The sequence below is a fragment of the Delphinapterus leucas genome, chromosome 1 (assembly GCF_059928025.1).
Source record: "Delphinapterus leucas isolate spDelLeu-1000000601 "Yukka" chromosome 1, BTC_Dleu_Yukka2, whole genome shotgun sequence".
In the NCBI taxonomy this organism is placed as follows: domain Eukaryota; kingdom Metazoa; phylum Chordata; class Mammalia; order Artiodactyla; family Monodontidae; genus Delphinapterus; species Delphinapterus leucas.
In genome coordinates, this window is record NC_143129.1 from 82,817,754 (window position 1) to 82,845,726 (window position 27,973).

The following is a 27,973-nucleotide window of genomic DNA, read 5'->3' on the forward strand; positions in this document are numbered from 1 at the left end:
AAGCCAAACATTCCCCAAGTCTGAAGTTCAAATGTGTCTGTAACTGCTGTCTTGTCCAATAACTCTCTGCCCAGTCCAGCTTCTATGCCTTTGCTTGGGTTCTTCCCCCTGCCTGCAACAACTTTCCTTTCCTTTCTGGTTTAATGAAGCCATTCCTGACTATGCTAGGCTTCAAGTATCTTTCTTCTTCCAAGAACATCTGTAGCACTGGTTCAACAGGTCTTTAACAACACAGCAATTTACCTCATATGGTAATTTCTCTTTTAATGTACAGGATTACTTGCAACTCATAAGGTCTGGTGGTTCCTTAAGTCACAATTTAACACGAAACAACTGGGCAGCTTTTCCTTAATAGTCCAGGGCAAGAGCAGTAGTGAGTGATTGTATGCTTTCCTTAGGTTGACCTTGATGTGAAATGAATTGCTGTCTCCAGAGAACCTGTATATGCCGGTTGAATGGGGCCCAGGTCCTCAACTCTTACAAATACCAGACTGTATTGAAGGGAAGAAGGCCCCAGTAGTTTATTCTCACCCAACCCGTTTCGATCCCGGTCCTCCCTCTCTCTCAGGGTTCAGGGAGTTCCTCGAGTTTTCTTGCTCCCGCCCAGGCAGGGGGGGCTCGTGTCCAGTTGAGGGTTCTCCCTCCACTGGGCGGGGGTCCGCGCTTGTATGGCCAGGGCGTGGACCGGCCCAGCCAGTTCTTGTGACAGCGCCGCGTGGACCAGCCGATGCCGTTGCAGGGGGCTCAGTCCCTCGAAACGAGAGCTCACCACGGCCAAGCGGAAATGGGTTTCACTGCCTGGTGGGACCGCGTGGCCGCCGCTCTCATTACGCAGCTCCAGGACCTCGGGGTTCAGCGCCTGCTCCAACTTTGTGCGAATGGCGGCCTCGACGGGACCGATGGCCCCTGATCTGGCGCTGCCCCGGGACACACAGACGCGGCCAGCCATGGAGAACAGGCTTCCGACCAGCTGCCCACTCAGCATCAGCTACGGCAGAGACAAGAACGGGGGCAGTGAGGGTCAGGGCCTCGCTCTTGGTGAGAGACCAGTCTCTCAACCACCCCAGCCCCCGCCCCCCGGCCAACGTCCACACTGGGAGTCCGCCTAGACGCGACAGTGAGACGCGAGGCACCGCCTCTTTCCTCTGTGTGACGTGGGGGAATCTGGCCTCCAGCCGCGAGCCGCTGAAGGGAGGCGGTGGATTAAAGAGAGCCCGCGCGCGAGGCACGTTCCTTACTAAGGGGATTCGCAAAGAATGAGCTGGAGGTTGCAAGAGTAGGGTATGTGCAACTCCGGGCTTTTGGTTGAGCCAATGTCCCTATGTCCCCTCTGAACCCCAGGCTGGGCCCCTTCTACCTTGCACTCAGTCTTCGCTACCGCAGCTCCCATTCAGGGCCGGACTCCTGACGTTCCGGGCGAAATGTAGGCTTCGCGTCCTGAGGCACGCTGGGAAATGGAGTCCTCGCTACGCGATAGACCGGGCCGGCACCACGTGGTTCCCTGAGGGTTCTCGGGAACTGTAGTCTCTACTTCCCCCGACTCGTGAGGTCGTGGGAGGCTCTGAACCTGAGGAATTGTAAAGAAAACGGGAACTTCTGTGCAATTGATATTGAGATTATTCGATTCATTTTATTGACAATACATCTTGTAGATTATCTAGCCCAACACCTTTATTTTACATACAAGAAAATGGAAGTCCATTTCATTTATTGAATACATAATTATTGTGTGCCAGACCAGTCCTGGAGGCTGGGGAGGTAAGACAGACAGGCCCTGTCCTCAGGCAGTTTACAGAACACTGGAGAAGATGGACCAGTGAGTGGACAGTTGCTAAGGGCTGTGTGCTAAGGGCTGTGATGGGACTAAGAGCAGGATGCTGAGGAGGCATGTCGTCCAGACTTGGGGGAGAAGAGAAAACTTAATTTACAAGGCACAAAAATCCCTTTCTCAGCCCCTCCTAGTGTGGTAGCTGCACGCGCAAAGGCCAGGAGGAGAGAGAACTTTGGGGGAGTGGTTCCTTTGGGTGTAGTTAGATATGGTTGGAGCCCACGGGGCAGAGATGATGGTGATGGGAAGCTGAGTGAATGTATAGGCCTGTGGGGAGAAGGCCTCGTTAGGCAGTTTTGTTTTTATCCTAGGAACAGTAGGAAGCTAGGGAAGGTTTTCAGTGGGGATATAACAGGATGAGATTTTTCCAAGATGATATATAACTCGTCAATTCAACCAGTATTTTATTTTGTATCCTAATATTTTATCGATTTCTCCATATATGTATTTCCCCAACTTTTAATTTTGAAAAATTTCAAATCTGCAGAAAGGTTGAACAGTGCAAAACAGCATCCTCTACCTTTCACTGTTTTTTACATTTATATATATTATATACTTATACATATATACTTTTATGTTTAAGTACTTTATGTATACTTATATACTTTAAAAATGTATTTCTATACTTTTTTTGAAAATAAGTTGCAGATAGCATGACATTTCACCCTTAGGTACTCCAGTATGTATCTCCTAAGAACAAGGATATTCTCTTAAATAACTACAATACCCTATCACACTCAAAAAATTTAACATAATGTCAATTGCAAGGTTAGTACAATGAGCACCCCATTTATTCTTCACCTATATTTACTGACAACATTTTACCAGATTTGCTTTTTATCTCCCTTTTTTTTTTTTTTCTTTTTCCGGCACGCGGGCCTCTCACTGTTGTGGCCTCTCCCGTTGCAGAGCACAGGCCCCAGACCCACAGGCTCAGCGGCCATGGCTCATGGGCCCAGCCGCTCCGCGGCATGTGGGATCTTCCCGGACCGGGGCACGAACCCGTGTCATGTGAGTCCCCGGCAGGTGGACTCTCAACCACTGTGCCACCAGGGAAGCCCTAATCTCTCTTTGAATGTGTGTATATAATAAAAATATTGTTATCATTTTTGCTGAACCATTTGAGAGTTGCGAAAATCTTTACACTTCATTGCTATATACTTAAGCGTATATCTCCTAAGACAAGGATATTTTCCTACATAAGCGCAATACCATTACCACGCCTAAGACGTTTAATATTTGTTCAATACTGTTATTAATATAATAGTTGACATTCAAATTTCCCCAGGTGTCTCATTACTGCCTTTATAATTTATTTTTCGAAAGCCAATCAAGGATCATGCATTGAATTTAGCCATCTTTAAATTTTTATTTTGCAAAGATCCCTGGCTGCAGTGTGGAGAACTGTAGAGGAGGTAAGAGTGCAAGCAGGGAGACCAGTTGGGAGGTTAGTGTAGCAGTCTAGGTGAGGGATGATGATGACTTGGACCATGCTGGTGGTCATGCAGGTGAAGATGGAAATAAATTGTGGCTATAAGATATACATTGGGAGGGTAAAACCCACAGGATGTGGTAATGGGCTAGTTACGGGAGGGAAAGTATGAAGGATAACTATCAGGTTTGTGCATCTGGATGGATGGCATTTGTTCCCTAAGATACAGAATATTGGAAGAAGCACAGGTTTGGAAGGGTGGGGAAGGGAAAGACTAGGTGCCCAATTCTGTTTTGGACTTGATCCTGAAGTGTCTTTATGATATCGAAGAACAGATGTCATGTTGGATGTATGGTTCTATGTGTGTGTATTTTATTTTTAACTTTTTCTTAAGTGCTTTCAGAGTTATAGAAATACAAAAATAGTACAAATAATTCTTGTATACCCCTCACCCTGATACCCAGATTATCCAAATATTGACATGTTATCATGTTTGCTTTGTTTCTTTTTATGTATCTAACTACACATATATAATTATTTTTCTGAATCATTTGAGAGTAAATTTCAGACATAAGTCCATTTACCTCTAACTACCTGTGACGGTTAATTTTTTGTGTCAACTTGACTGGGCCACAGGGTGCCCATATATTTGGTCAAACATTATTCTGGGTGTTTCTGTAAGGGTGTTTTTGATGAGATTAACATTAAAATTGGTAGACCTAGTAAAGCAGATTGCCCTCCCTATTGTGGCTGGGTCTCATCCAATCAGTTGAAGGCCTGAATAGAACAAAAAGGCTAACCCTCCTGGAAAAAGAGAGTTCTTTCCTGCCTGACTGCCTTTGAACTGGGACATTGGCTTCTTTCCTGCCTTCAGACTTGAACTGAAACACTGGCTCTTTCTGGGTCTCCAGCCTGTTACTCTTTGACTGGAACTACAGCATTGCTTCTCTTGGATCTCAAGCCTTCAGACTTGGACTGGAATTACACCATCAGCTCTCCTGTGTTTCCAGCTTGCTGACTCACCCTGCAGATCTCGGGACTTGTCAGCATCCATTGTCATGTGAGCCAATTTCTTATAATAAATCTCTCTCTCTCTCGTTTGCTCTTGCCCTCTCCATATATATCCTATTGTTCTATTTCTCTGAAGAGCTCTGACTAATATATATTTGCTAATATGTATTTAGTAAAAAAAAAAAAAAAAAAAAAAAAAGACGTTTTCTCACATAACCACAATGTAATTGTCAAATTCTGGAAATTAACATTGATACAGTACTATAATGTACAGATCTTATGCAAAATTTGCCAGTTGTCCCATAATGTCCTTTATATAAAATGAAAAAAAAAAAAATTCTGGGCCAGTATCCAATCTAGGATCACATGCTGTATTCAGTTGTTATGTCTCTTTGGTCTCCATTAATCTGGAATAGTTCATTTGTCTTTTTGTCTTTCACGACTTTGACATTTTTGAGGAGTACAGAGCATTTATTTTGTTAAATATCCCTCAACTTGGGTTTGTCGAATGTTTCACTCTGATTCAGATTTAGGATATACATTTTTGGCAGGAAAACTGCAGAAGTGATATTGAATCCTTTCACTGAAGCATATAGGGGGCATATAATTCAATTTGTCTCATTGTTAATGATAATTCTGATTAATTGATTAAGGTGGTATCTCTCAGGTTTCTCAATTGTAAAATTTTCCTTTTTCCCTTTGTAGTTGTAGGAGATACTTTGAGTCTATGTACTGTTTTTCATTAAGCTTTTGTCTACTAGTTTTAGCATCTGAGAAGCGCATGTGAAGCAAGAGTCTCGCTGAAGACGAAATGAGATCGTGGGCGGGGGGAAGGCGGGGAAGTGGGTGAGGGGAGTGAAATGGCCTGGGAAAAAGAATAAAGTGAGAAAAGAATCAGATTTTCTATTAGAAGATCACTCTGGCTAGTGTATGAGGAATATATTAAGGGAATGGGAAGAGTGGAAGCAGGGAGAAGAGGAGAAAAGCCTTTGGCAGTAGTCTGGTGCAAGATAATCTGAGTGAAGGCAGGAGACAGGCTAGAGAGAAGTAAATCAACTAGAGTGCTGTTAAAGAGATGGAATTTCTAAGAAGGACTTGTTTTAGGTGAGGGCCTTGTAATTTGCTAATCCAGTGACAGTGGTGGGGAATGGTGGGAGGCTGTGGTCAGAGAAGGCCTTGCTGTGGAGGGGACATTTAAACAGATATTTGAATGACTAGAGGAAACCAATCATGTGGAAAGAGAGATCTGGCCAGAGGCAATGTATTCACTGCATGTGTTATGCCAGGCTCACTGTTGGCATACTTGGGTGTTCGGTAAAATGTACCGAATGGATAGTGAGCTAGTATGTGAATAGAGAGGGCCGACATTATTATTCCTGTTGCAAAAATAAATGAAAGCTTTGTAAGTTGCAAGCTCCCTAGGGCAAGTTTAGTGTCTTTGTTTCTAATAAAAACATAGTCATGACAATATGTACTATTTAGTGAAGGTTTGTCATGGACAGATTAAGAGACTTAGAGGCTTTAAGCACTGAGACATTATGGTGGCCGCCTCGTGTAATTAAAGAAAACAAAACGAAAACTAATAAACACTAATATGTAATGTGAGGAGTAAGATGCCCAACAAAGTATTCATCTTTTTCCTATGATGATTACTTCAGTATTTCTTCATTAAAAAATTAATTTGGGGGCTTCCCTGGTGGCGCAGTGGTTGAGAGTCCACCTGCCGATGCAGGGGACACGGGTTCGTGCCCCGGTCGGGGAGGATCCCACATGCCGCGGTGCGGCTGGGCCCATGAGCCATGGCCACTGATCCTGCGCGTCCGGAGCCTGTGCTCCGCAACGGGAGAGGCCACAACAGTGAGAGGCCCGCGTACCGCAAAAAAAAAAAAAAGAAAAAAGAAGAATTAATTTGTCCCTACTGATGTATAATTTACACATAAGAAATGCACACTTTTTAAGCATACAGCTTAATTTTACATGGGAATACACCATATCAAGATACAGAAAATTTCTAGCACCTCGGAAGGCTCCCAGGGAAGTCAATACCACCCTGCCACAGTTAATCATTATTCTAACCTCTAGCACCATAGATTAGTTTTGCCTGTTTTTAAACTTCTTATAAATAGAATCACATAGTATGAATACATTTGTGTTTGTCTTTTGCTCAACATTGTCTGTGAGATTCATCCGTGTGTGTGGCAGTGATTTGTTCATTTTCATTGTGTGGTATTGCAGTATATGAATATACTATATCCTTGTACGTGCTTTTCGTTGGATGTAAACACTCTTTTCTGTTTGGTGTATATCCAGGAGTGGTCATAGGATAAACTCAATGTTTATTTCTGAAATGGCAAATTTGTTCAAATTTTTGAGATCCCCTGCTTTGTTGGTGACAGGTACTATGCTAAATGTTTTACATTTATAAACTCTTTTAATTCTTGCAACAAGTCCATGAAGTAGCTACTGTTACTACTCTCGCTTTACCATTGAGGAAGCAGAGACCCTTAGAGGTTAGGTAAGTAATTTACCTATGGTCACAGATCTGGTAAACAAACCCAGAGAGTCAGGCTGCAGAATATGAGCTCTTAACCATTAAGCTATTCTGCCTCCTAATCCAGCATTTGGGCGTCTCAGGTTCCATCTCTGTACTAGGTTCTTTATATTTAATTCTCATTTATTCTAACAACTGTATTATGGTAGGGTATATGATTTTTATTTAATTGATGAGCTTCTGTTGTATTTTCTGTCACTCTGGCTACCACAGTCTACTGTTGATAGCTAGCTAGCATTTGGAGAGTGGTTTGTTGACTAAAGAGAAATATTTTAGAGAAGAAGATGCTAATTCTCTAAGAGTATAGTTTTATTTGTTTATGCAAAAAACATTTAATTACCCTACTAAGAGCCAGGTAGAAGGAATAAAGGACTCCTGATTTAAAGGTGAAGAAGACATGGTCTCTCCCTTGAAGTGGTCACAGAAAGGAAGTGAGACCAAGGTCAAAACACAGGGCAGAGTGCTTAAATGCTATCAGCAGGATATGAACAAAGAGATGTGGGTACACTGAGGCTGTGTGTGTGACAGTAGGGAAGCTTCATGAAAGAGGAGGTGATATCTGGGTGGAAACTGGAAGGATGAGGAGGGTTTTGCAGGTCCAGAGGAGGCTGAAAGCATTCTAGCCAAGGGCAACGTTATGTGCAATGGCAGGGAGCTGTGGAAAGGCCTTGCTCATCTTATGAATGATGTGAAGCTCAGTACGGAGGGGGCTGGGGGTGGAGTTGAGGAAAGGTGGAAGAAAAGGGGAAGGGAGAGAAGTATGGTTGGAATGATAGAATGGACCCAGAATGCCCTAAATGTTTGATTAACTAGATTGCCTGGTTAGGAACTCAGCTGCTTTTTGGTTAAAAATCCCAGAGGTGTTAAAGGAGATAAGATCCAGCCTGTTTGTGATGGTGTATGACTTTTACAAACGGCCTGCTCTGTTATATATTTTAATAGCTCTGGTAAGAATGCTGGGAAGGGAGGTCTGGGGAGCAATAGATAGTAACTGAACCTGATAAAATTTGTAGGATATTGGCCTATCCGGACTTATCTAATAAAGTTTTATAGCTAGATGGAATTTAAAGTATTAAGTCTAATTCCATCCCTCTCTCATGCTCTCTCACTCTCAAACTCTCCTGCTCTCCAGCTCTCCCTCTCTCTGTAACAGAGGCAGGAAGTGAGGTTGGGTAAGTTAAGTGACTTCATGAAACCCATAATCTAGTTAGTGAAGTAGTGTGCTTGGAGGGATGACGAGCACAGTCTTTGAGTCAGGCAGACCTTGGTTCTAATCATGTCTTTGTAAGTGGCTGTGTGACCTTCAGCAAGTGCTTAAACGCCTCTGAGCCTTGGTTTCCTTATCTGTGAAACAATTACAGTCATCCTTCAGTATCCATGGGTTCCGAATCTGAGGATTCAATCAACTGTAGATGGAAAATATTCTAAAAAAAAATCTGGAAAGTCCCCAAAAAGCAAAACTTGAATTTGCCCTGCCCTAGCAACTATTTACATAGTTTTACATTGTATTTACAACTATTTACATAACATTTACATTGTATTAGGTATTAAAAGTAATCTAGAGATACTTCATCTGGGAGGATGTGCTTAGGTTATACACAAATACTACACCATTTTATATAAGGGACTTGAACATCCTTGGATTTTAGTATCCACTGGGGGTCCTGGTACTGAGGTACAACTGTATATCTACTTCATAGGTAGCCCCTAACATAGGGCTTATCTCTTAATAAGGGTTTAATATAATCTCTTTTCCCTTTACCCTTCCTAACAGCACAGGGTCACTGTGATAGAAGTAAAAAAGAAATCAGGAGGTCAGCTGGCCCCTCAAGCAGGGCCTCGAAGGGTACCAGAGTTGTCATGGGGTCCCTACTACTGTATTTTGTTCTGTGCTCTGTAGGGCTGAAAAGTTGACACTATTAGAACTTCCAGAGCTGACTGGCTTCTTGGGGAGAGAGTTACACTAACAAAATACACAAGCAATTGATGAATAGGTCAGAATTCAAATTAATTAACTTCTAGTGATAGATATATCTTCCCATACTGGTTCTCCCCTTCTCAGTCTCATATTTTTATCCTAAAGTAGAATAATTGGAAAGTTGTTAATTGAGAGCAGAACCTGAGCTAAGAGGGTTGGATAGTCTTCAGAAACATTTCACCCAGACTATGAGAACAAGCTGATGCCTTCACCAGGGAACCTTCTATAACAGCCTAAGCCTTTGTGTCTAGCAGACACATACTCTTAAGTGTTAGAGAAGCACAACACATTCCTACTGTAATTGCCCCATTTAGATGGTATGTGGACCATATCTTTCTATTAACACGTGCATCTTCTGAAATACTATAATCAGTTTGGCTAGAATTATCTTCAGTTGCATCCTGCTATTGAGGAAACACTCCCATTACTTTTAACTGTACTTGGCTGTTTCACAAATCTATATCAGCATCTTACCAGGGGTAAGCTCTACAGATAGCTGATGTTAACTAATTTTAACTTACAGAGTTCACCAGATTTCCTCCATTTTCTAGAGGCATCTCATTACAGACCTCTTTGTACTAGTCTCAATTATCTGTATACCCATTGCCTGATAGGTAGCATGTACTCAATAAATGTCAGTTGAACAAAGGTGAGGTTAAAAGAGAACACTAGAGAAGAGCTCAGGGAGAAAAATTTAAGTCTATTCTTTTCTCTATAGCATACTACCTCCTGTCTTTGATAGGGACATAGTGAAGGGACAAAGTAGGTAATTAAATAGTTAATCCCACTAGGGGATTGTAAGTAAAGAAAAAGGTATGGGAGACCACTCTAAGTTAATGTTCACTCAATCAAGCAGGCCTGCGTAGCAACAAAACTATGCAACAGAAGCATGAGACGTGCCCCAAAACAATAAAACAATGGTGGCATGAGACCCACATCCTGCCCAGTGAGCTCAGTAAGCTGATTCCAAGGGCATGCTTCTCTCCACACACTAAAAACAAAGAAATATAAGGAAAGGGTGACATTATACTGAAACCTGAGATCATTTACCATTTTTAGTAAATGAGCGCCTTTTGGCTCATTTCCATTGCACCATGACAGTCCCAACTTGACCAAGTAGGGACAAGAGCCTCCCTCCCTCCCCCCCCCCCCCCCCCCGCCACGTGGAGGAGGAGCTGATGCTGGAAGTTTGACGTCTACTCAAGAATGAGGAAGAAGGTGGTCTTTTTCCCCTCCCCACTTTTCCTTTGATTATAAAACTGTAGCCCACTAAGTTCTCGGAGCACGGCACCCTCTCACCCAGCCACTTGGGAAGTCTCAAGTCTCACAAGTGTCCTATTCTAATAAATCACTTATATGTCACTTTGCCTCTCGCTGAATTCTTTCTGCGCTGAGACATAAAGAACTGAAGCTCCTCGGAGGCCCCAGACGCATTTCAGCGGTTTCAGCTTTATGGGATATTCAGGAAAGGGTGAAAATGGGGTGGGGATGTAGAACTCCCAGGGATGGGAAGCTGAGGAGAAAGAAATGGAACTTTCAGGAAAAATTTCTATGGAAGGTAGGTGGAGGATTACACAAACGAGTCTCTAGGGGCTGTTGCTGAAGTCTAAGAGAGGCAAACAAGAGGATCATGGAGGAAAAGGCTGAAGTTAAATAAGTAACACTGGATATGCTGTTGAGATGCAGGGAACAGTGGATTCTGGCTTAGGTACCTGGAAGATTGTTGGTGCCATTCAGGTAAAGAGAGCAAAGGGCGGTGGGGGGGGTGTTTGGATGAGTTTGCTTTTGGATAGGTCGAGTTATTGGGACAAACAGGTTGAAGTATCCAGTCAGCAGTCACGTATATGGGTCTGAGCTTCTGAAACAAATTTGGGTGTTAGTTGAAAGCATGGAGTTGGGTAAGGCTCTTCGGGGAGAGTGAAGAATGGAGGAGTGTGGGGGAGGGGCGAGTAGGGGGGCAGAGCCCAGCTGGACACCGGGATTTAAAGACGGGCAGAGGAATTTGGTGTTGCCAGAGTTGAGGGGTGGGGGTGGGGAAAAATAAAATTAAATAAATAAATAGGTTAAAAAAAAAAGGGCAAAGGAACAGAAGCAGGATGAGGAAAGACGAAGGGCGACATTTTGAAAGCCAAGGGAAAGCCGCCTTCAGCTTCAAGGCGGTTTTGGACGCCGCCGGGAGGTAAAGAGGAGGATAACTAATTCTATGCTAGGTCGGTCAAACTGGAGTCCGAGGAGCAGTGGCAGGTGGCATGGGGCTAAGCCACACTGCAGGCAACGAGTAAATTGAAAGGGGGAGGCCTTAGTAGTACTATATTCTTTAAGAAGTTTAGCTTTGACGAGCCAGAAAGGGAGGGACTTGGAGGGTAATTTAGGGCTCAAGGGGATAATCAGCTTCAGAATTCGGTACCCTTGAGTGGGAGTAACTCTACATCTGCCGGAGGCTCTCTGCAGTCCTTTTGGGTCCTTCTTGGGATTTCCCTTGGTGAAAAAAAACCTACCACTCTTAAGTTGGAAAAAACCTGCCACTCAATAAAAAACAGAACAGCGTGTTGTTTGAAAACCTTCGCTTTAAAAATCCTGGCATGCAAATAAGGGGCTTTAATATGGTTCACAGCGATTGGTAGGTACTTACCAAGGCCGTCATTTCCTCGTAGTACAAGATGCAAACGAAGAGTCTGCTTTCCGCTTTCCTATTGGCTGTTCGATCGGACTCAGCTTTTAGCCAATCAAACCACTTCGCTTCACCCCTCCCGGTAGCTCTTATAAATTACATCAAATTGGTTATCCTTGCCACATCCTTCTCTTTGAAAAAGAAGCTGTAACTGCATTTTTAGCCGTAATGTCAGGACGCGGAAAGCAGGGAGGCAAAGCTCGGGCCAAGGCCAAGTCGCGCTCGTCCCGCGCTGGCCTTCAGTTCCCCGTGGGGCGAGTGCACCGCCTGCTGCGCAAAGGCAACTACGCTGAGCGAGTGGGGGCCGGCGCGCCAGTGTACCTGGCGGCTGTGCTGGAGTACCTGACCGCGGAAATCCTGGAGCTGGCCGGCAACGCGGCCCGAGACAATAAGAAGACGCGCATCATCCCTCGCCATTTGCAACTAGCCGTGAGAAATGATGAAGAGCTCAACAAGTTACTCGGGGGTGTCACAATTGCCCAGGGCGGCGTCTTGCCCAATATCCAGGCAGTCTTGTTGCCCAAGAAAACGGAGAGTCACAAGCCTGGCAAGAGTAAGTAATTAGGAGGCTTGACACCAACCCCACTCACCCCAAAGGCTCTTTTAAGAGCCACCAAAGTGTCAAATGAAGGGCTGATCACGAAACAGCGCATTAGCTCTTTTTTTGAAAACTTGGGTGGCTCTAAAAAGAGCCTTTGGTCTTTGGTTCACTTTGTCTGGATTTATTTGCTTTTGGCTTTGTGGCTTTCAGTTTTCTTTGGTAATAGAACGGCCTGGATATTGGGCAAAACGCCACCCTGGGCGATGGTGACTTTGCCCAACAGCTTATTCAGTTCCTCGTCGTTGCGGATGGCCAGCTGCAGGTGACGAGGGATGATGCGCGTCTTCTTGTTGTCTCGGGCCGCGTTGCCCGCCAGCTCCAGAATTTCGGCGGTCAGGTACTCGAGAACTGCCGCCATGTAGACGGGCGCGCCGGCCCCCACCCGCTCGGCGTAGTTGCCTTTGCGTAGCAGACGGTGCACTCGCCCCACCGGGAACTGCAGACCTGCGCGGGACGAGCGCGACTTGGCTTTGGCACGGGCCTTGCCTCCTTGCTTTCCGCGGCCAGACATAACTGAAAATAATGCTACAAGGCCTAGAGCTCAGGTTCTCGCAACAAACAGGATTGAAAGAGCACCGACTGGAAAGCTTTTATAAGCTTTCCTAGGGGTGGGGTCAGGAACGAATTTTTCATTGGTCCTAAATTGGCTCCAGAAATGGCCAATAAGGTCAAGAGTCGGTGTTGTTACGTAGCTATTACTGATAACGCAAGGTCTCTACATGGCCCAATGGAAACGTAAGACTTTTGGAGCCTTGATTTGCATACGGTGGTTATAAAAGGATCAGGCCCGCCCATTCTCTTGCTACTTTTCCTTGCTAACGGGTGTTGTATTCTACAATGCCTGAGCCGGCAAAATCTGCTCCCGCGCCCAAGAAGGGCTCGAAGAAAGCTGTTACCAAAGCTCAGAAGAAGGACGGCAAAAAGCGCAAGCGCAGTCGCAAGGAGAGCTATTCCATCTACGTGTACAAAGTGCTGAAACAGGTGCATCCGGATACCGGCATCTCGTCCAAGGCCATGGGCATCATGAACTCGTTTGTCAACGACATCTTCGAACGCATCGCGGGCGAAGCGTCGCGCCTGGCGCATTACAACAAGCGCTCGACCATCACCTCCCGGGAGATCCAGACGGCCGTGCGCCTGCTGCTGCCCGGCGAGCTGGCCAAGCACGCCGTGTCCGAGGGCACCAAGGCGGTCACCAAGTACACCAGCTCCAAGTGAGTCCCTGCCGGGACGCGGCGCTCGCACAAGTCGCCGGGACGCTTGACTTTCCAAAGGCTCTTTTCAGAGCCACCCACCTTATCACCAGAGAAGAGCTTTGTTCACTTGGTTTCTCTCAGTCTCTTCTCACAAAGTAAGTTGCAGTAGTTGGATGAAAGTAATGGCAAATGGCACACGTAGCTTTTTAGGCCCTTATGACTTGAGGTTCTTGGCGCGTGACTGGCTTTGCTTTTGAATCTAGGCCGAGTCTTAACCCCTCACTGTGCTGCTTAGTTTTCTTATGAGTCAGTCAGTTCTAAATTAGGATTCTGAGACTGCTCCTTCCCACCCTCTGCTTGTAGACTGTTGTGTCCTGGTGGCTCTGTTAGGTACGTTTCATCGGTGTTCTAAAACGAAGTGAGTGATTTCGGCCATCCTCATTTAAGAAAGGACCCCAGGATGTAAGTAAGCCCGAGTCCTGCGAACACTGCATCACAGCCCTGAAGAATTCTCCCGAGAGTTTGGCAGCTGCTTGGGTGCCCAGTCACCAGTTACGCCCTGCGACGTGACCTCCTGTGGATACCAGTAGTTCAGGGTATTTAGGACGGAACCCGCGCTGCCTGGTCTCAGCCTTTCCGTGATTGGACGACATGAATATTCAAAATCTCGCGCCGCTCCAGAATTCATAGATTCTGGTTTCCACCCCTCACTTTGGTGCTTTGAAATCCCTGTTATTTTTTGGTTTGTGGATCATTTTTGCATTTAATTCTCATCTTGGAATGTTTCGGCCTCAAGTAACTGTAAGGCACTAGTCATTTTAGTCTGGGCTCAAACGTCACCTCTCAGAAACCTTCCCAAGTCATCCACTCAGGAGTTTGCGCCTCTCCTTCCTGCCTGACCTGGGCCCTCACTCTATTTTATCTTCCTCCTAGCAGCGGTCAGAAATTGTCTTGTTCATTTATATTCTTGTTTACGGTCTTTCTCCTCAAGCCCTTAACAGAAACTTTGCTGGTCTGGTTTTCCTCTATATCGTCAGTGCCAACCAGTACTGGGAACACAGTGGACACTTCAGTACTTATTGAATTAATATTTGTTGAATTAATTTTGCTGTCCCACTCCTTTTTTAATCGCTTCCGTGGATGGATGGGTGCGGTTCATCTTCATTAGATGTATGTGAAGACGTGATGAAAATGGAAATGTTTTTGGAGCTCCTTCCCCAAGTCTGTCCGTGGTCACCTCAGGGCAACAGCTGGGAGGAGGACTTTGTTAAGATTTTTTTCTTTCTTCTTTTTTTTGCTTTAAGGGGGAGGTGGCAGTTTTGTCCCTCCTTTATACTTCTCAGTTTGGCCTAATCTCTTGGATTTTCATTAAATTCAGAACATTGGTCACTGGAAATCCTTTTCCTTTCTCTGTTTATGACATCCTTCCATCCTGATCCTTTGTTCCTCACGGAGATGAGCTTTTAATTTATGTTCACCATCTCATTTGCTTTTCAGGAGACCCTATACGATAGACAAGATTAATATCCCTTTAAAAACGAGATTGAGAGAAGCGAAGTGATTGGTCCACTGGTCATGCAGCTAACCTTGTCCACCTTTGTATCCTCAGATGCGAGGACAATTGTATTTTAGTTTCACTTCATGTAATTACAGAATGTTGAATCTTTCTGTCCAAGCCTTGATTTTTCTGATAAAGACACTGATGGTCTGATGAGTTATTCAACTCTGCTTTTGGATAAGGGATCCTGGAGTTAACTGGGCTCCAGACATTATCAGAGACTGAATAAATCTTATGTTTCTTACATGTGTGTTTTCAGATGTGTGTAGATGCTATTGTTATTAATAAAATTACCAGTTAATTTAAAAGCTTGGCTGGATTATTGTATCTGCAATATAGTTTTTAACTAAATGAAATGAACAGATACAACCACTACTGGGTCTGTGGAAAAGCTGAGTGCCTCTGACTTGGAAGATGAATATTTATAAACCATCACCCAAACTTACTTCTACTCCAGAAGTGCACGGGGGCTGAAATAGCCTGTTATGAGGACACTGTTAATGCTCAGTAATTGGAAAATACATGACCACAAAACCAAACAAAAATCACCACAAACAAGAAGCACTATAAACAAGATAGAAGAAATAAAGTCCTTAAGAAAGTTTATAACACCTGCAGAGTACTCACTGTTTGCCAGATGATGTTCTAGGTCCTTTACACATATTGACTCATTTAATCCTCACAAGAACCTTATGAAATAGTTACCATTATTATGTCCCATTTTACAGATAAGGAAACTGAGGCATAGAAAGGCTTCTTCTCGGAAACTCTCCAGAGAATAAACTCTTGGTTCAATGTTTAACGGACCTGAGAAAGTAAGATCCCTCTCCGAAAACCTGGATTTTGGGGGAAATATTTATGCTTTAAAATTAAAATATAAAGAAATACCGCCTGCTTTTTTTTAGCATGCACCTTGGATATAAGTCTATGGTGGTGGCTGAAAGTCTTGGGTGGGGTGCTCTCATTCTCCATTCCAGAAACCATAGTTCAGCTCAGTTTTATTTGTCCCCGTAGTTGTAAGGCTCACCAGCTGAAATACTTTTACTAATGTGAGAGAGCTTTGGTTACTGACCGTGGGCTCCTCCCGTGTTTACTAGGAAGTTACAGAGTGAGAAAGGGGAAGGAGGTGTTAGAGTTTGGTATTTTAACTCTGGAGGAGAGGTGATTAATGATGGTGAGGTTTATCCTCCTAAAGAAACTCTTTGATCTTTCTCCTTCTCAAACATCTGTATACATTTGCTTAAGTTGGAGTTAATAACAATACTTGTTATAATAATAATTGCTTCTACTTCTTGAGCACATAAATATTTACCTTGTCCTCTGCTAAGTGGTTTACAAGCATTGTCTCATTTAATCTTCACAGCCACCACTTAAGATGGGTTTCATCCTTATTTTATAGGTAAAGGAGATTGAATTTCAGAAAAGTTAAATAACTTGTCCAGGATTGTTTAGGAAGTAAATGGTGGAACTACAACCCAATGCACACTTTTAAAAAGCTTGATATTCAAGGCCCTCCATAATCTGCCTCTTCCTTCTTCCACAGCTCTATCTCCTACTGCTATACAGGATTTCTGCTCTAGTTAACATGGTCTAGTCACCTTCCCCTAAACCCGTTTGCTCTTTCTCAGGGCTAGACTGGACTGCCCCTTCTTTCTGGCTTGGCCAGAGCTTTCTTTCAAGCCAAGGCCATAATATTCCACCTCAAATGACACCTCTCAACTAATTTCTCTACCACCCTCATCTCTTCTTTGAACAAACAAACGAAAACAAAAAAAACTTAACTGAGGTATAATTGGCATACAATAAACTGTACATATTTAAAGTATACCTTAAGTTTAGACATACATGTATACCTATGAGAACATGAGTACAATAAAAATAATGGACATATCCATCCACCCCCCCAAAAAAGGGTTTCCTAGTGCCCCTTTATAATTCTTCCCCCCGCTCCCTTCACCAATGTCCTCCTTTGGCCCCATCCTTGCCCTCAAGCAACCACTGGTTTGCTTTATGTCATTATAGGTAGTTTGTATCATACAATGTATCATTTGTATCTGGCTTCTTTCACTCAGCAAAATTGTTTTGAGATTCGTATATATTTCGGTGCATGTATCAGTAGTTCATTCCTTTTTATTGCTGAGTAGTATACCATTGAATAGCCGCAACTGGTAATTCAGTTACTTGTTGATCGATAGTTGTGTTGTTCCCAGTCCTTCCTCCAGTTTTTTTTTCTTTTTTTTTGGCTGCGCCCACATGGCATGAGAGATTTTAGTTCCCCGACCAGGGATTGAACCCGCACCCCCTGCAGTGGAAGCGTGGAGTCTTAACCACTGGACCGCCAGGGAAGTCCCCTTCCTCCACTTTTTCATGCACTCCAACTTTGTGTCGTGTTGGTTCCACAGATGAGCACAATAAACTTTCTGCTTTCAATTGGGAAGGAACTCAGATGGTGGATGAGCCATATACACAGATACTTATTCAAGTGGGAGAAAGTATTAGGGTTTCACTTTTGTTCTCCGAGGCTCAGAACGTCTCTAATCCATTTTATGTCCTGTGGCCAGAGTAGTCGTCTAAAGCACAGACGGTGGCCTACCTCTCTGACTCAGTTTGGCCTTTAAAAGAAAAACATGAGAGTAAAAAATGTAAAACTATCAGCAGTTCTTATACCATATTTGGTCTCACAGCATGGTCTGGGGAACTCTGCTCCTTTAAAACGGAGGCTAACATAGCTCACAATATGGCTAATCAGTGGTTGTGGCACAGGGAGGAAGCCTGAGGGGCAGCTCTGTTCAGGTTTCAGACACTGACCCTTAACTGGAAGACCGTCCCTGTGGCTCGGGAGACGAGCCATATGGGTGATTGAAAATCTGTATCTGCTAATTTAATAAATAATTATTAAGTATCTATTAATATTATTAAGTTCTGTAAGAAAGGCTCTCTAGGACCACTCTGACTCCTGAGCATTGTTAGGTATGATATAATTAAGTCATTCTTTCATTCAGTGATTTATTGAGTATCTGTTAGATAGCAGGCAATCTGGTTTAAGGTTAAACGGAACAGAATGGCTTCTGCCTTCCTGGACTTTTAGTGGCTAGAAGGGAAGATAGATATTATACAAGTGACTATAATAAAATGTGACACGTGTTAAGTTGGGAGAAGTACAGATACAGAGAGTGTAATGGAGGGAGGCCTAACTTAACACTGATGGGGCTAAGGAAGGCGTCTCTGAAGAAGGACTTGAAGGAGAGTGAAAGACAGCAAGCTCAGGGAGGTAGGAGGAACTGCAAGAAATTTAGTATGGGTAGTATTTAGAGGGTGAGGAGGTAGGCAGGTAGAGCCAGACCTTGAGGGATTGGCCCAGACATATGGAAACAGACTTTAAAGAACCCGATTAGCTTCTGGGCCAGTGTGACTGTGGAAACATCTGTACCCGTTCAAGCAACCTCTACTGCGGATGACACCTGGACCCTCGAAAGAGTGTCCATTCATTTCAGTGGCTTCCCTTAATGTGGAAATGGCTTCATCAGGCCATCCAGGCTGATGCCAGCCACCATCATGCTCTGAGGGGACCATGAGGTTCTGAGGGGGACTGTGAGATTCATAATTGGCCAAATGCAAAGGTTTGCCAATACCCAGAGCTGGTTGGGCTAGAGAAATGAGGTATTCTCATACACTAGTAGTGAGAGAAGAATTTGGTGCAAACTTTTTAGTGGGTAATTTCACAATAACTATCAAAATTCTCTTTTCATATATGAATACAAAACAAAACCCCCTAGAAAATCACTCTAAGATATTTGTGCAGGGATTGTAAATAGCAGCTTTTAAAAAAAACGTATTTTTAATTCTTGATAATTGAGAAATTAAAACATATACACAAAAAGATGCCAATGTACCACTTATCCAACTTCAACAATTATCAACTCAAACCAGTTATCAACTCAAGGCCATCTATCCTGTGTCATTTTGAAGCAGATCCCAGGCACCATATTATTTAATCCATAAAAATTTCCTTATGTGTCTCTAAAAGATAAGGACCGTAGTACCAAATCATGTCTAAAATAATTAACAATAGTTCCTTAATTTATCAAATATCCAGTTAGTGCTCAAATTTTTAATTTTAATCTCCCTATCTAATCTAATCTATATGTTTTAAAAGTACTTTATCTGGATCTGAAGCCAAATAAATCTACACATAGTGGTTGGTTGATGCCTTTTAACTCTAATGTATGTTTCCCATCCATCTCTTTATTTCTTGTAATTTCTTTGTTGAAGAAACTGGGTTGTTTTTCCTGTAGAGTTTTCCCAATTCAGATTTTGCCAATTACTTCTTGATGTAGTTTATCATGATCTTCTGTCTCTGTATTTCCTGTAAATTAGTAGTTGGATCAGAGGCTTGATTAGATTTAGGTTCACTTTTCCACTCCCTGGCAAGACTACTTCATAGCTAGTGCCATATATATATACACACACATATATATATATTTTCATATCAGGGGACATAATGGCTAATTGCTTCTCTTTTTGTGATAACAACACCTATTGATGCTTAATACTTAGATCCTTTAAATCACTAGGGGCTGCAAAATAATATTCTAGCACTTCTCCTTTATTAGCTGGAATTAAGAGAAAGCAGTATTATTTTTAATAATAAACACATAGAAACTACTTAGATATCTATTAGCAGGTGAAAAGAAAGTGGTAGGATCCCTTTTGGTATAAGTAAAAAAGGATATGTGTGTATGCATTGGTGTGTCTGCACTGGTAAGTAAGTAAAACATTTTTCTGGAATTTCATATATTAAAGCTAATAATAGTGGCTATTCATCAGGAGAGGAATTTGGTTAGTCCAGAAGGAGGCTTTTACTTTTTCCTTACATCTTTCAATATCATTTGAATTTTTGATCAATGTGCACTTAAAAACACTGTCAGCAGAAGTAAGTTATTTGGGCAGTTGGGGATTATTGGCCATAAAAAAAGCCCGAGTGATATGATAATATATTTGGTGAAAATAATGTATTTCAGATACCTATCCTAATGCCTGGCACACAGCAGATCCTTAACTTGTTTTAGTTAATTGTGAAAAACAGTTTTTAAAATCTTCAATAATATAACCTAAACAGTAGTAACAACAACAACAAACTCCAAAAGTCCTTGGGATTTATGAGCTGACCTACAGTTCTGGGGCTGGGACTCCACTAGTCCCAATCCTGTGAAAAAAACAATCACTTTAAATTGTGAACATCCACTTTAAAGAAGGTATTCTCTGAAGTGATTTTCCTGACTGGTCAACTTCACTGATAAGGCTTCGGCTACAGATTTGGTCCTCAGCCAGGCTAGGAGACTGGGTCACGGAGCAAAACAAAATCAGGTGGAGAAGACAATGCGTAGAACGTGCCTGGGAGAGTTGGTGTGGGTTACTGAGTAAGTCAGGAGCAGTATTTTGGGAGGATTATTCTGACCTTTAAATCTTTATTCTGACTGAGACTTGCAGGATAAATTGATGCTCCTGAATTTTACTCAAATTTTTTTTCTAAAATTTGCAAATCACAAACAATCTGAGGATGTCTTACTATATTTGCTGTATGCATTTAATAGAACCATTTCCCCTGTTCTTACTATTCCTTTTTATGTTCATTATTTGCTCCCTTTCAGACAATCATTCTAATTTCGCTTCTTTGTGTTCCTACAAAAATTGTATTGCTTTCTATGCATTAAAAATAATTATCCTCGCATACTATATATTCCACTTATGTGGCATTCTTGAAATAGCAAAGCTACTGAGATGAACAGATTAGTGGTTTCCAGGGGGTGGGTGTGAGGTAGGAGGTGGTTGGGAGTAAATTGTGGAGTTCTTTTGAGGTGATTGAACAGGTCTGTATCTTGATTGTGGTGGTGGTTAGAAGAATTTATACATGGAATAAAATTGCACAGGATTAGATGCACACACATATGAATGAAGTTTAAAGAAACTATGAAAAGTAATTCAGGTCTATAGACTAGTTAACGGTAATGTACCAATGTCATTATCCTGGTTTTGATATGGTACTACAACTCTAAGTCATGTCACCATTGGGGGAAGCTGAGTGAAGGGTACATGGGATTCTACTATTTTTGCAACTTCCTGTGGATCTATTATTATTTCAAAACAAAAATTTTAAAAAGTTGCAGAACATACTTTACTACTAACTAAATAGATGCAAAGTTAAACTAGAATGGCATATGCTTCCTCTGTTCCTATTGCTTATATACTCTTCTTTGGTACCAGACAATGTTCTAAACACTTTACATGTATTAAATCATTTTATCCTCACAATAACCCTATAGGTAGGTAGTATTATTATTTCGATTCTACAGATGTAGACATGGAACCACAGAGAGGTTAAGTAATGTGCCCACAGTCACACAGTCATATCAGCAAGAACCATATCCTATCAGCCAAGTGACCAAGGCAAGATAAAAATTCAGTCTCCTTTTAGTCACTGTACTACACCACTAATGTCAAAGAAGCAAGATGTTGATGCAGCATTTATAGCAGTTAACAATGTTAGAAATAATCAACAATTTAGGAATGCTGAAATAAGTTATATCAACTCTAAGGGAAAAAAAAATTAGTAGTTAGACTTAGTCTAACAAGCCCAGTTTATTGACTTGTTTTCAAGGAGGGAGAGCACACACCAAAAAAACTGTGAGGTGTCTCACCAACAAAAGAAAAACATACAGTACAATAGTAAGTACAATACATACAATAGCTTACAATAGTAAGCTGTGGGGAAGGATAAACTATAGAGTTTTGATGGGCTTAAAGCAAAGCAGGGCTGTGTGAAAGGATGGACATCAGAACTAGGCTTTCAAGTGCATTCAGGGTCCTGTTTCCTTGGAAACTACAAAGTATTGATGAAGGTGGAATGTTGTGTTTAGAAATCGCTTGTTTGAAGTTTTGTACCTGGGTTGAAAACCAAGGCTCTTCTCTGTGTCAGAGTGATTTAGGTCCTCTGGGCAGGAGGGGGATATTTCATTCTTACTGATACGATTTCACACAGCCAAAGTTCTGATAATCTGCGATTTTTAAGAGAACAAAGTTTCTCAGTGAATAAGAAAGCAGTGGTCCCTCAAAGAAGGGGATTCTGACTCTTTATAGCTACAGCATGTCCTTGGGACTTGTGTTTCCTGCTAATTTTTGACTAATTCTTTGACGTTCATCTCAGCCTGATGAATGGCAGAACAGATTTTTTACTTTCTCAGTCCTAGCAAATGTCTACTTTCTCAGAATGCACGTAAGTGGTATTGTGTTTTATATTTTATTCTATTTTTTACTTTCCCCCTTTCTAACGTATATGTTAAAAATTGGCCTTTCCCTCTCAACTCCCACAAAAACCTGCATCTCTCTTTTGCTCTCCATGTTGTGATGTGAACATGCACTCTGTTGACTGAAAGTGCTGCATTGAACTCCAGGATGTGCAAACACCATATTTTACCCCCCACTCTCCCGCTGACGGACATCCACATTTGCTCCAATTCCCCATCATCACAAACACGCTGTTATAAAGAAACATCATTGTTCATTTCCCTCATGGACCTATGTAAGAATATCTTTTGGATAAGAACCCTCATTACTAGGGTCCATTTATTCTTTATTGAATGAAGTAGTACCAGGCTCCCCTCCAGAATGGTAGGCTCAGACTTCCAACACCAAGGCATCAGGACTCCCATGAGACCACTTCCAGGTTAATGCTTGGGTCATCCAACTTTCTAAGTTTGGCCAGATTATCTGGTGTAGAGTGATATCTCATCTTTGCTTTCATTTTCATTTCTTTGATTATTAATGAGTTCAAGCATCTGTACATGAGTTTGATAGCTTCTGTGTTTGCTTTTCTGTATATTGCTTACTTATAGACTTTTCCCAACATTGTTCATGGAGTAAAACCTAGCCACTCCATAGTTTGGCATATGAGGCCCCTAAAACTGGCCCCTGATGTCCCCAGTATGAAAAGCTCATTTCTGATTACTGCCCTTTGTCCAGGCTACCTGTGGTCCAACAACAATTCTTCTTTGTTTTCACTCTCCTTTCTGCCTGGGTTACACCACCTTCCTTAGCTCCCAATCTAAATGTATCTCAGATCCTAGATATTCCTGAGAACCCACCTCAAATATCACCTCCTACAGGAAGGGTTCCCTTGTTTGTTCAGCTGGAATTGACCTTTCCCTCTCAGCTCCCACAGAGCTCAACCTGCACTCTCTTTATCATCCACTACAATAGGCCTTCCACTTTTGCTATTCATGTGGGTATCACCTCCCCATAAAGACAGGCATCAGGTTATGTGTGCAAGAACAGAAAGATTCAGAAGACATGTTCTGAGAAATATTGACTTTAAAGAATAAGTACGATGATTTTTACTTTATCCTTTGTAGTTTCCTCTAGCCAGTGTTTTTCTAACTATAGGTTGTAACCCATTAGTGGGTTATGAAATTGGTTTACTTGATAGAGAGCACCTTTTTCTCCCTTTTTTTAAGAAGAAGAGAAGAGAAAATATCACAGTATATCACAAATAGTAAGTATCATTTTGCGAAACTTGTTGCAATTTATATTCTTTTGTGAATGTGACTAGGAGGCCATGTAAAATGTGTTTCTTACTGGGGGTTGACGTCAGGAGAGGTCTGTTCTACTGTACTGAAAGGGTCATAGAACATGCCATCCCAGAATATGCCACTTTGGCATATTGATCATTTTGAGCTGTAGGCACTTGAAAAACAGGAAATGCAGGGACAGACTTTCTTTGAACTCCCCTTATCTTCTTAAGGACAGATTCTCCAAAGGAACTCAATTGTCATAAATGCCTTCCCTGGAGAGTTTCACTGACCAGGGAACATTGACACTTCACAGGATAGGAGACCAGAAGTCGAGACCACACTCAGACAAACTTTGTCACAAACTATCATGCCTCCCATCTATTCTTCTAGGGCCTATTCATTTCTCCTCAAAGTCATTTATTCTCCCCTAAGAGGCTTGGATCCCCTGTCCCCTTTCCCTATTAAGAAAGATATTTAAGTCTGAATTCTAAGCCACCTCAGTGTGTTACTCATTTTTATCCTGAGCATCTACCATGTATACATGAGGTATATATTGTTAGTAATCTTGTTTGCTTTTTTCTTGTTAATTTCTCTTTTTATTATGGGGGCCTCACCTAAAAATTCAAAAGGTCAGAGGGAAAATTAGTTTTCCTCCCCTACAGTACATGTATTGATGTTATTTGTATCTATTGTGTATATCACTTTTCCTTGAAACACTGACTCTAATATAAAAAAAAAAAAAAAGTAAAACACAAAATTTTTTTTTCCCCCGGCTTTAATGGAAGCAAACTCATGAATAATATTTTCAAAACCTACTCATTTGCTTAGTTCTTTTTTTTTTTTTTGAATTCTCCCAATTCATCACACCACCACTTCCCCCCCTTTGGTGTCCATAAGTTTGTTCTCTACATCTGTGTCTCCATTTCTGCCCTGCAAACCGGTTCATCTGTACCATTTTTCTAGGTTCCACATACATGTGTTAATATACGATATTTGTTTTTCTCTTTGTGACTTACTTCACTCTGCATGACAGTCTCTAGGTCCATCCACCTCACTACAAATAACTCAATTTCGTTCCTTTTTATGGCTAATATTCCATTGTATATATGTGCCACATCTTCTTTATCCATTCATCTGTTGATGGACACTTAGGTTGCTTCCATGTCCCGGCAATTGTAAATAGAGCTGCAATGAACATTGGGTGTATGTGTCTTTTCTTTTTTTTTTTTGAGGTACGCGGGCCTCTCACTGTTGTGGCCTCTCCTGTTGCGGAGCACAGGCTCCGGACGCGCAGGCTCAGCGGCCATGGCACACGGACCCAGCCGCTCCACGGCATGTGGGATCTTTCCCGGACCGGGGCACGAACCCGTGTCCCCTGCATCGGCAGGCGGACTCTCAACCACTGCGCCACCAGGGAAGCCCCATGTGTCTTTTTGAATTATGGTTTTCTCAGGGTACATGCCCAGTAGTGGGATTGCTGGGTCATATGGTAATTCTATTTTTAGTTTTTTAAGGAACCTCCATACTGTTCTCCATAGTGGCTGTATCAATTTACATTTCCACCAACAGTGCAAGAGGGTTCCCTTTTCTCCACACCCTCTCCAGCATTTGTTGTTTGTAGATTTTCTGATGATACCCATTCTAACTGGTGTGAGGTGATACCTCACTGTGGTTTGGATTTGCATTTCTCTAATAATTAGCAGTGTTGAGCAGCTTTTCATGTACTTCTTGGCCATCTGTATGTCTTCTTTGGAGAAATGTCTATTTAGGTCTTCTGCCCATTTTTGGATTGGGTTGTTTGTTCTTTTAATATTGAGCTGCATGAGCTGTTTATATATTTTGGAGATTAATCCTTTGTCCGTTGATTCATTTGCAAATATTTTCTCCCATTCTGAGGGTTGTCTATTCGACTTGTTTGTAGTTTCCTTTGCTTTGCAAAAGCTCTTAAGTTTCATTAGGTCCCATTTGTCTATTTTTGTTTTTATTTTCATTACTCTAGGAGGTGGATCAAAAAAGATCTTGCTGTGATTTATGTCATAGAGTGTTCTTCCTATGTTTTCCTCTAAGAGTTTTATAGTGTCCAGTCTTACATTTAGGTCTCTAATCCATTTTGAGTTTATTTTTGTGCATGGTGTTAGGGAGTGTTCTAATTTCATTCTTTCACATGTAGCTGTCCAGTTTTCCCAGTACCACTTATTGAAGAGACTGTCTTTTCTCCATTGTATATCCTTGCCTCCTTTGTCATAGATTAGTTGACCATAGGTGCGTGGGTTTATCTCTGGGCTTTCTATCCTGTTCCATTGATCTATATTTCTTTTTTTGTCTCAGTACTCTATTGTCTTGATTACTGTAGCTTTGTAGTATATATAGTCTGAAGTCAGGGAGTCTGATTCCTCCAGCTCTGTTTTTTTCCCTCAAGACTGCTTTGGCTATTCGGGGTCTATTGTGTCTCCATACAAATTTTAAGATTTTAAAACACAAAACTTAGGCTCAAATTCCATCCCGGCCACTTTTTAGCTGGGTGACCCACATACCCAGGTGTCTCATCTTCACCAGAAATTTTCTTAACTGTAAGACAGGGAAACAAACCTCTTCTTCCTTTCCTGAGCTCTTGTGGAATCAAATGAGAGGACATAAGTGAATGGCTTTTGTGATTCATAAGGCACTCAGGAACCCAAGTATTCTTAATGTCTGGGCCACAGTCTAGCAGAATCTCAAGATGCTAATCATCTAGAGATTAAATAATGTACCCATTGTTTCCTATGTATTAGTCTTTCTTTCCACAACATGATTGTAATGTTCCCAAAGGAAAGATTTAGGACTTATATCAATTAGTGTTTATCATAATGTTAATTAAATTGACTAATAATTATTAATTTATTGCCATGTTGAAACTCTGCTCTAAGTCTTTTGCATTACTTGTATTTATCTCATTTTATCCCTATGGTAATCCTATGAGGTGTCTACATTTATTGTCACTATTTTACAGATATTGAAACTGAGACATAGAACTCCTATTCTAGCTCCATATCTTTTCTCTTCCAGCTTTTCCCAGACAAATGAATCCGGGAACATTCTACTATTGCCTAGACAGTTCAGGCTGTCTCATGGTTACCAGAGGCGTCTAACCAAGGGCCAAAGACATTTCCCTGCACTGCCCCTGAAGCCTGGACTTCCCCAAGTGGAGATACAGCCTCTCCTCTAGGCTCCACACTCATGGGCACAGAGAGCATTAGTAAAAATGCAAAGCTATTGCTCTTAGTTTTAATACTCAGGTGCAAGTGACTGACAGATGGCCTTTTGGAGGTGGAGAGTTCATGGGCACCTAGACAGAGGGAAACCAGGGGAAGTCTGGGCCTGCTTCCAGAGGGCCCTAGGGCCTCAGGGCTCAGCATCCGTAGTGGTTTGAATAGTGTCCTCCCCCCATATTCATGTCTACCCGGAAGCTCAGAATGTGATTTTATTTGGAAATATGGTCTTTGCAGATGTAACTAAGGGTCTTGAGATGAAATCATCCTGGATTGAGGGTGGGATAAGTGAAAGGAGAGGGAGAGTTGGACACAGAGATTCAGGGAAGATGGTCCTGTGAAGACAAAGGCAGAAATTGGAGTGGTGCTGCCAGAAGCCAAGGAACGCCAGGAGACACTGCAAGCTGAAAGAGGCAAGGAAGAATTCTCCCCTAGAAGCTCTGGAGAGAGCATGGCCCTGCTGATACTTTGATTTCAGACTACTGATCTCCAGAACTGTGAGAGAATAAATTTCTGTTGTTTTAAGCTAGCAAGTTTGTGGTAATTTGCTATAGCAGCCCTAAGGAAAAGAACACAGCACGCTTGCAGCAGTTTGGGTGTGAGATGTCCTGAAGAGTAAGAAGAGTTTGCCACTGCTGCAGACCACAGTGGAGTCAATCTGGGTTCTTCCTGCCTTGGTATGGCCTCAGGGAGCCCTACAGACGTCCATGGCTGGGAGAGGTCAACCAGTGTCTAGAGGCCCTCAGTGACACTTGTGAAGATGTAGATGCCCTGAGGAACTCTGGGTTGAGCAGGTCAAGGGGCTCATGAAGGGGCCAGTCTGATAGCTGTGGAGTACCAAGTCTCCCATTCTTGAGGCCATTTCTTCTCCTCTGCCATCTCCCTTCCCTCCCTCCCACCTTTCCTCCAAGTACACTGCATACTCTGCTTCTTATCACACTCAAATCTCCCTTCCCACAAATAAAAAGAAACTAGTGTCTTTCGTGAATACAGGATGGTGTATTAGTTTCCCATTCCTGCGTTAACAAATTACCACAGATTTAGTGGCTTAAAACAACACAAATTTCTTCTCTTGTAGTTCTGGAGGTCAGAAGCCAAAAATGAATCTTAAGGGGCTAAAATCAAGTGCCAGAAAGACTGATTCCTTCTGGAGGCTCTGTGGGGAGAATCCACTCGTCTCTTCTGGCTTCTAGAGGTTGCTGGCATTTCTTGGCTCCTGGCCTCATCACCCCATCCCTGCTTCTGTCATTACATCACCTTCTCCCCACTGAGCCTTGTGCCTCCCTCTAGTAAGGTCTGTTGTGATTACATTTAGGGCCCACCCAGATAATC

General features: G+C 42.4%; 4 protein-coding genes across 5 annotated transcripts; 2 read left to right on the plus strand and 2 right to left on the minus strand.

The window, feature by feature from the left end:
• Window positions 1–238: 238 nt before the first annotated feature.
• BOLA1 (bolA family member 1) lies at window positions 239–1,472 on the minus strand. Its single transcript, XM_022564178.3, has 2 exons — window positions 1,358–1,472; window positions 239–988 (listed from the first exon to the last, which is right to left on the minus strand). Exons 1-2 carry the CDS (start codon window positions 1,388–1,390, stop codon window positions 572–574), a joined length of 450 nt encoding a protein of 149 aa, XP_022419886.2. The 5' UTR covers window positions 1,391–1,472; the 3' UTR covers window positions 239–571.
• An 8,815-nt stretch (window positions 1,473–10,287) lies between these two features.
• Window positions 10,288–12,032, plus strand: H2AC21 (H2A clustered histone 21). The gene has a single exon (XM_089916352.1). The coding sequence runs from the start codon at window positions 11,640–11,642 to the stop codon at window positions 12,030–12,032; it is 393 nt and encodes a 130-aa protein (XP_089772478.1). The 5' UTR covers window positions 10,288–11,639.
• Window positions 10,817–12,648, minus strand: LOC111169748 (histone H2A type 2-C). Its single transcript, XM_089916359.1, has one exon. It carries the CDS (start codon window positions 12,581–12,583, stop codon window positions 12,194–12,196), a length of 390 nt encoding a protein of 129 aa, XP_089772485.1. The 5' UTR covers window positions 12,584–12,648; the 3' UTR covers window positions 10,817–12,193.
• A 242-nt stretch (window positions 12,649–12,890) lies between these two features.
• LOC111169749 (histone H2B type 2-E) lies at window positions 12,891–27,166 on the plus strand. Of its 2 annotated transcripts, none has more exons than XM_089916370.1 (2): window positions 12,891–13,423; window positions 26,439–27,166. In XM_089916370.1, exon 1 carries the CDS (start codon window positions 12,910–12,912, stop codon window positions 13,288–13,290), a length of 381 nt encoding a protein of 126 aa, XP_089772496.1. In that variant the 5' UTR covers window positions 12,891–12,909; the 3' UTR covers window positions 13,291–13,423; window positions 26,439–27,166. The 2 variants fall into 2 exon arrangements, with proteins under 2 accessions (XP_089772496.1, XP_089772491.1); XM_089916365.1 differs by lacking the exon at window positions 26,439–27,166 and adding an exon at window positions 14,766–15,134.
• The last annotated feature ends 807 nt before the right edge of the window (window positions 27,167–27,973 follow it).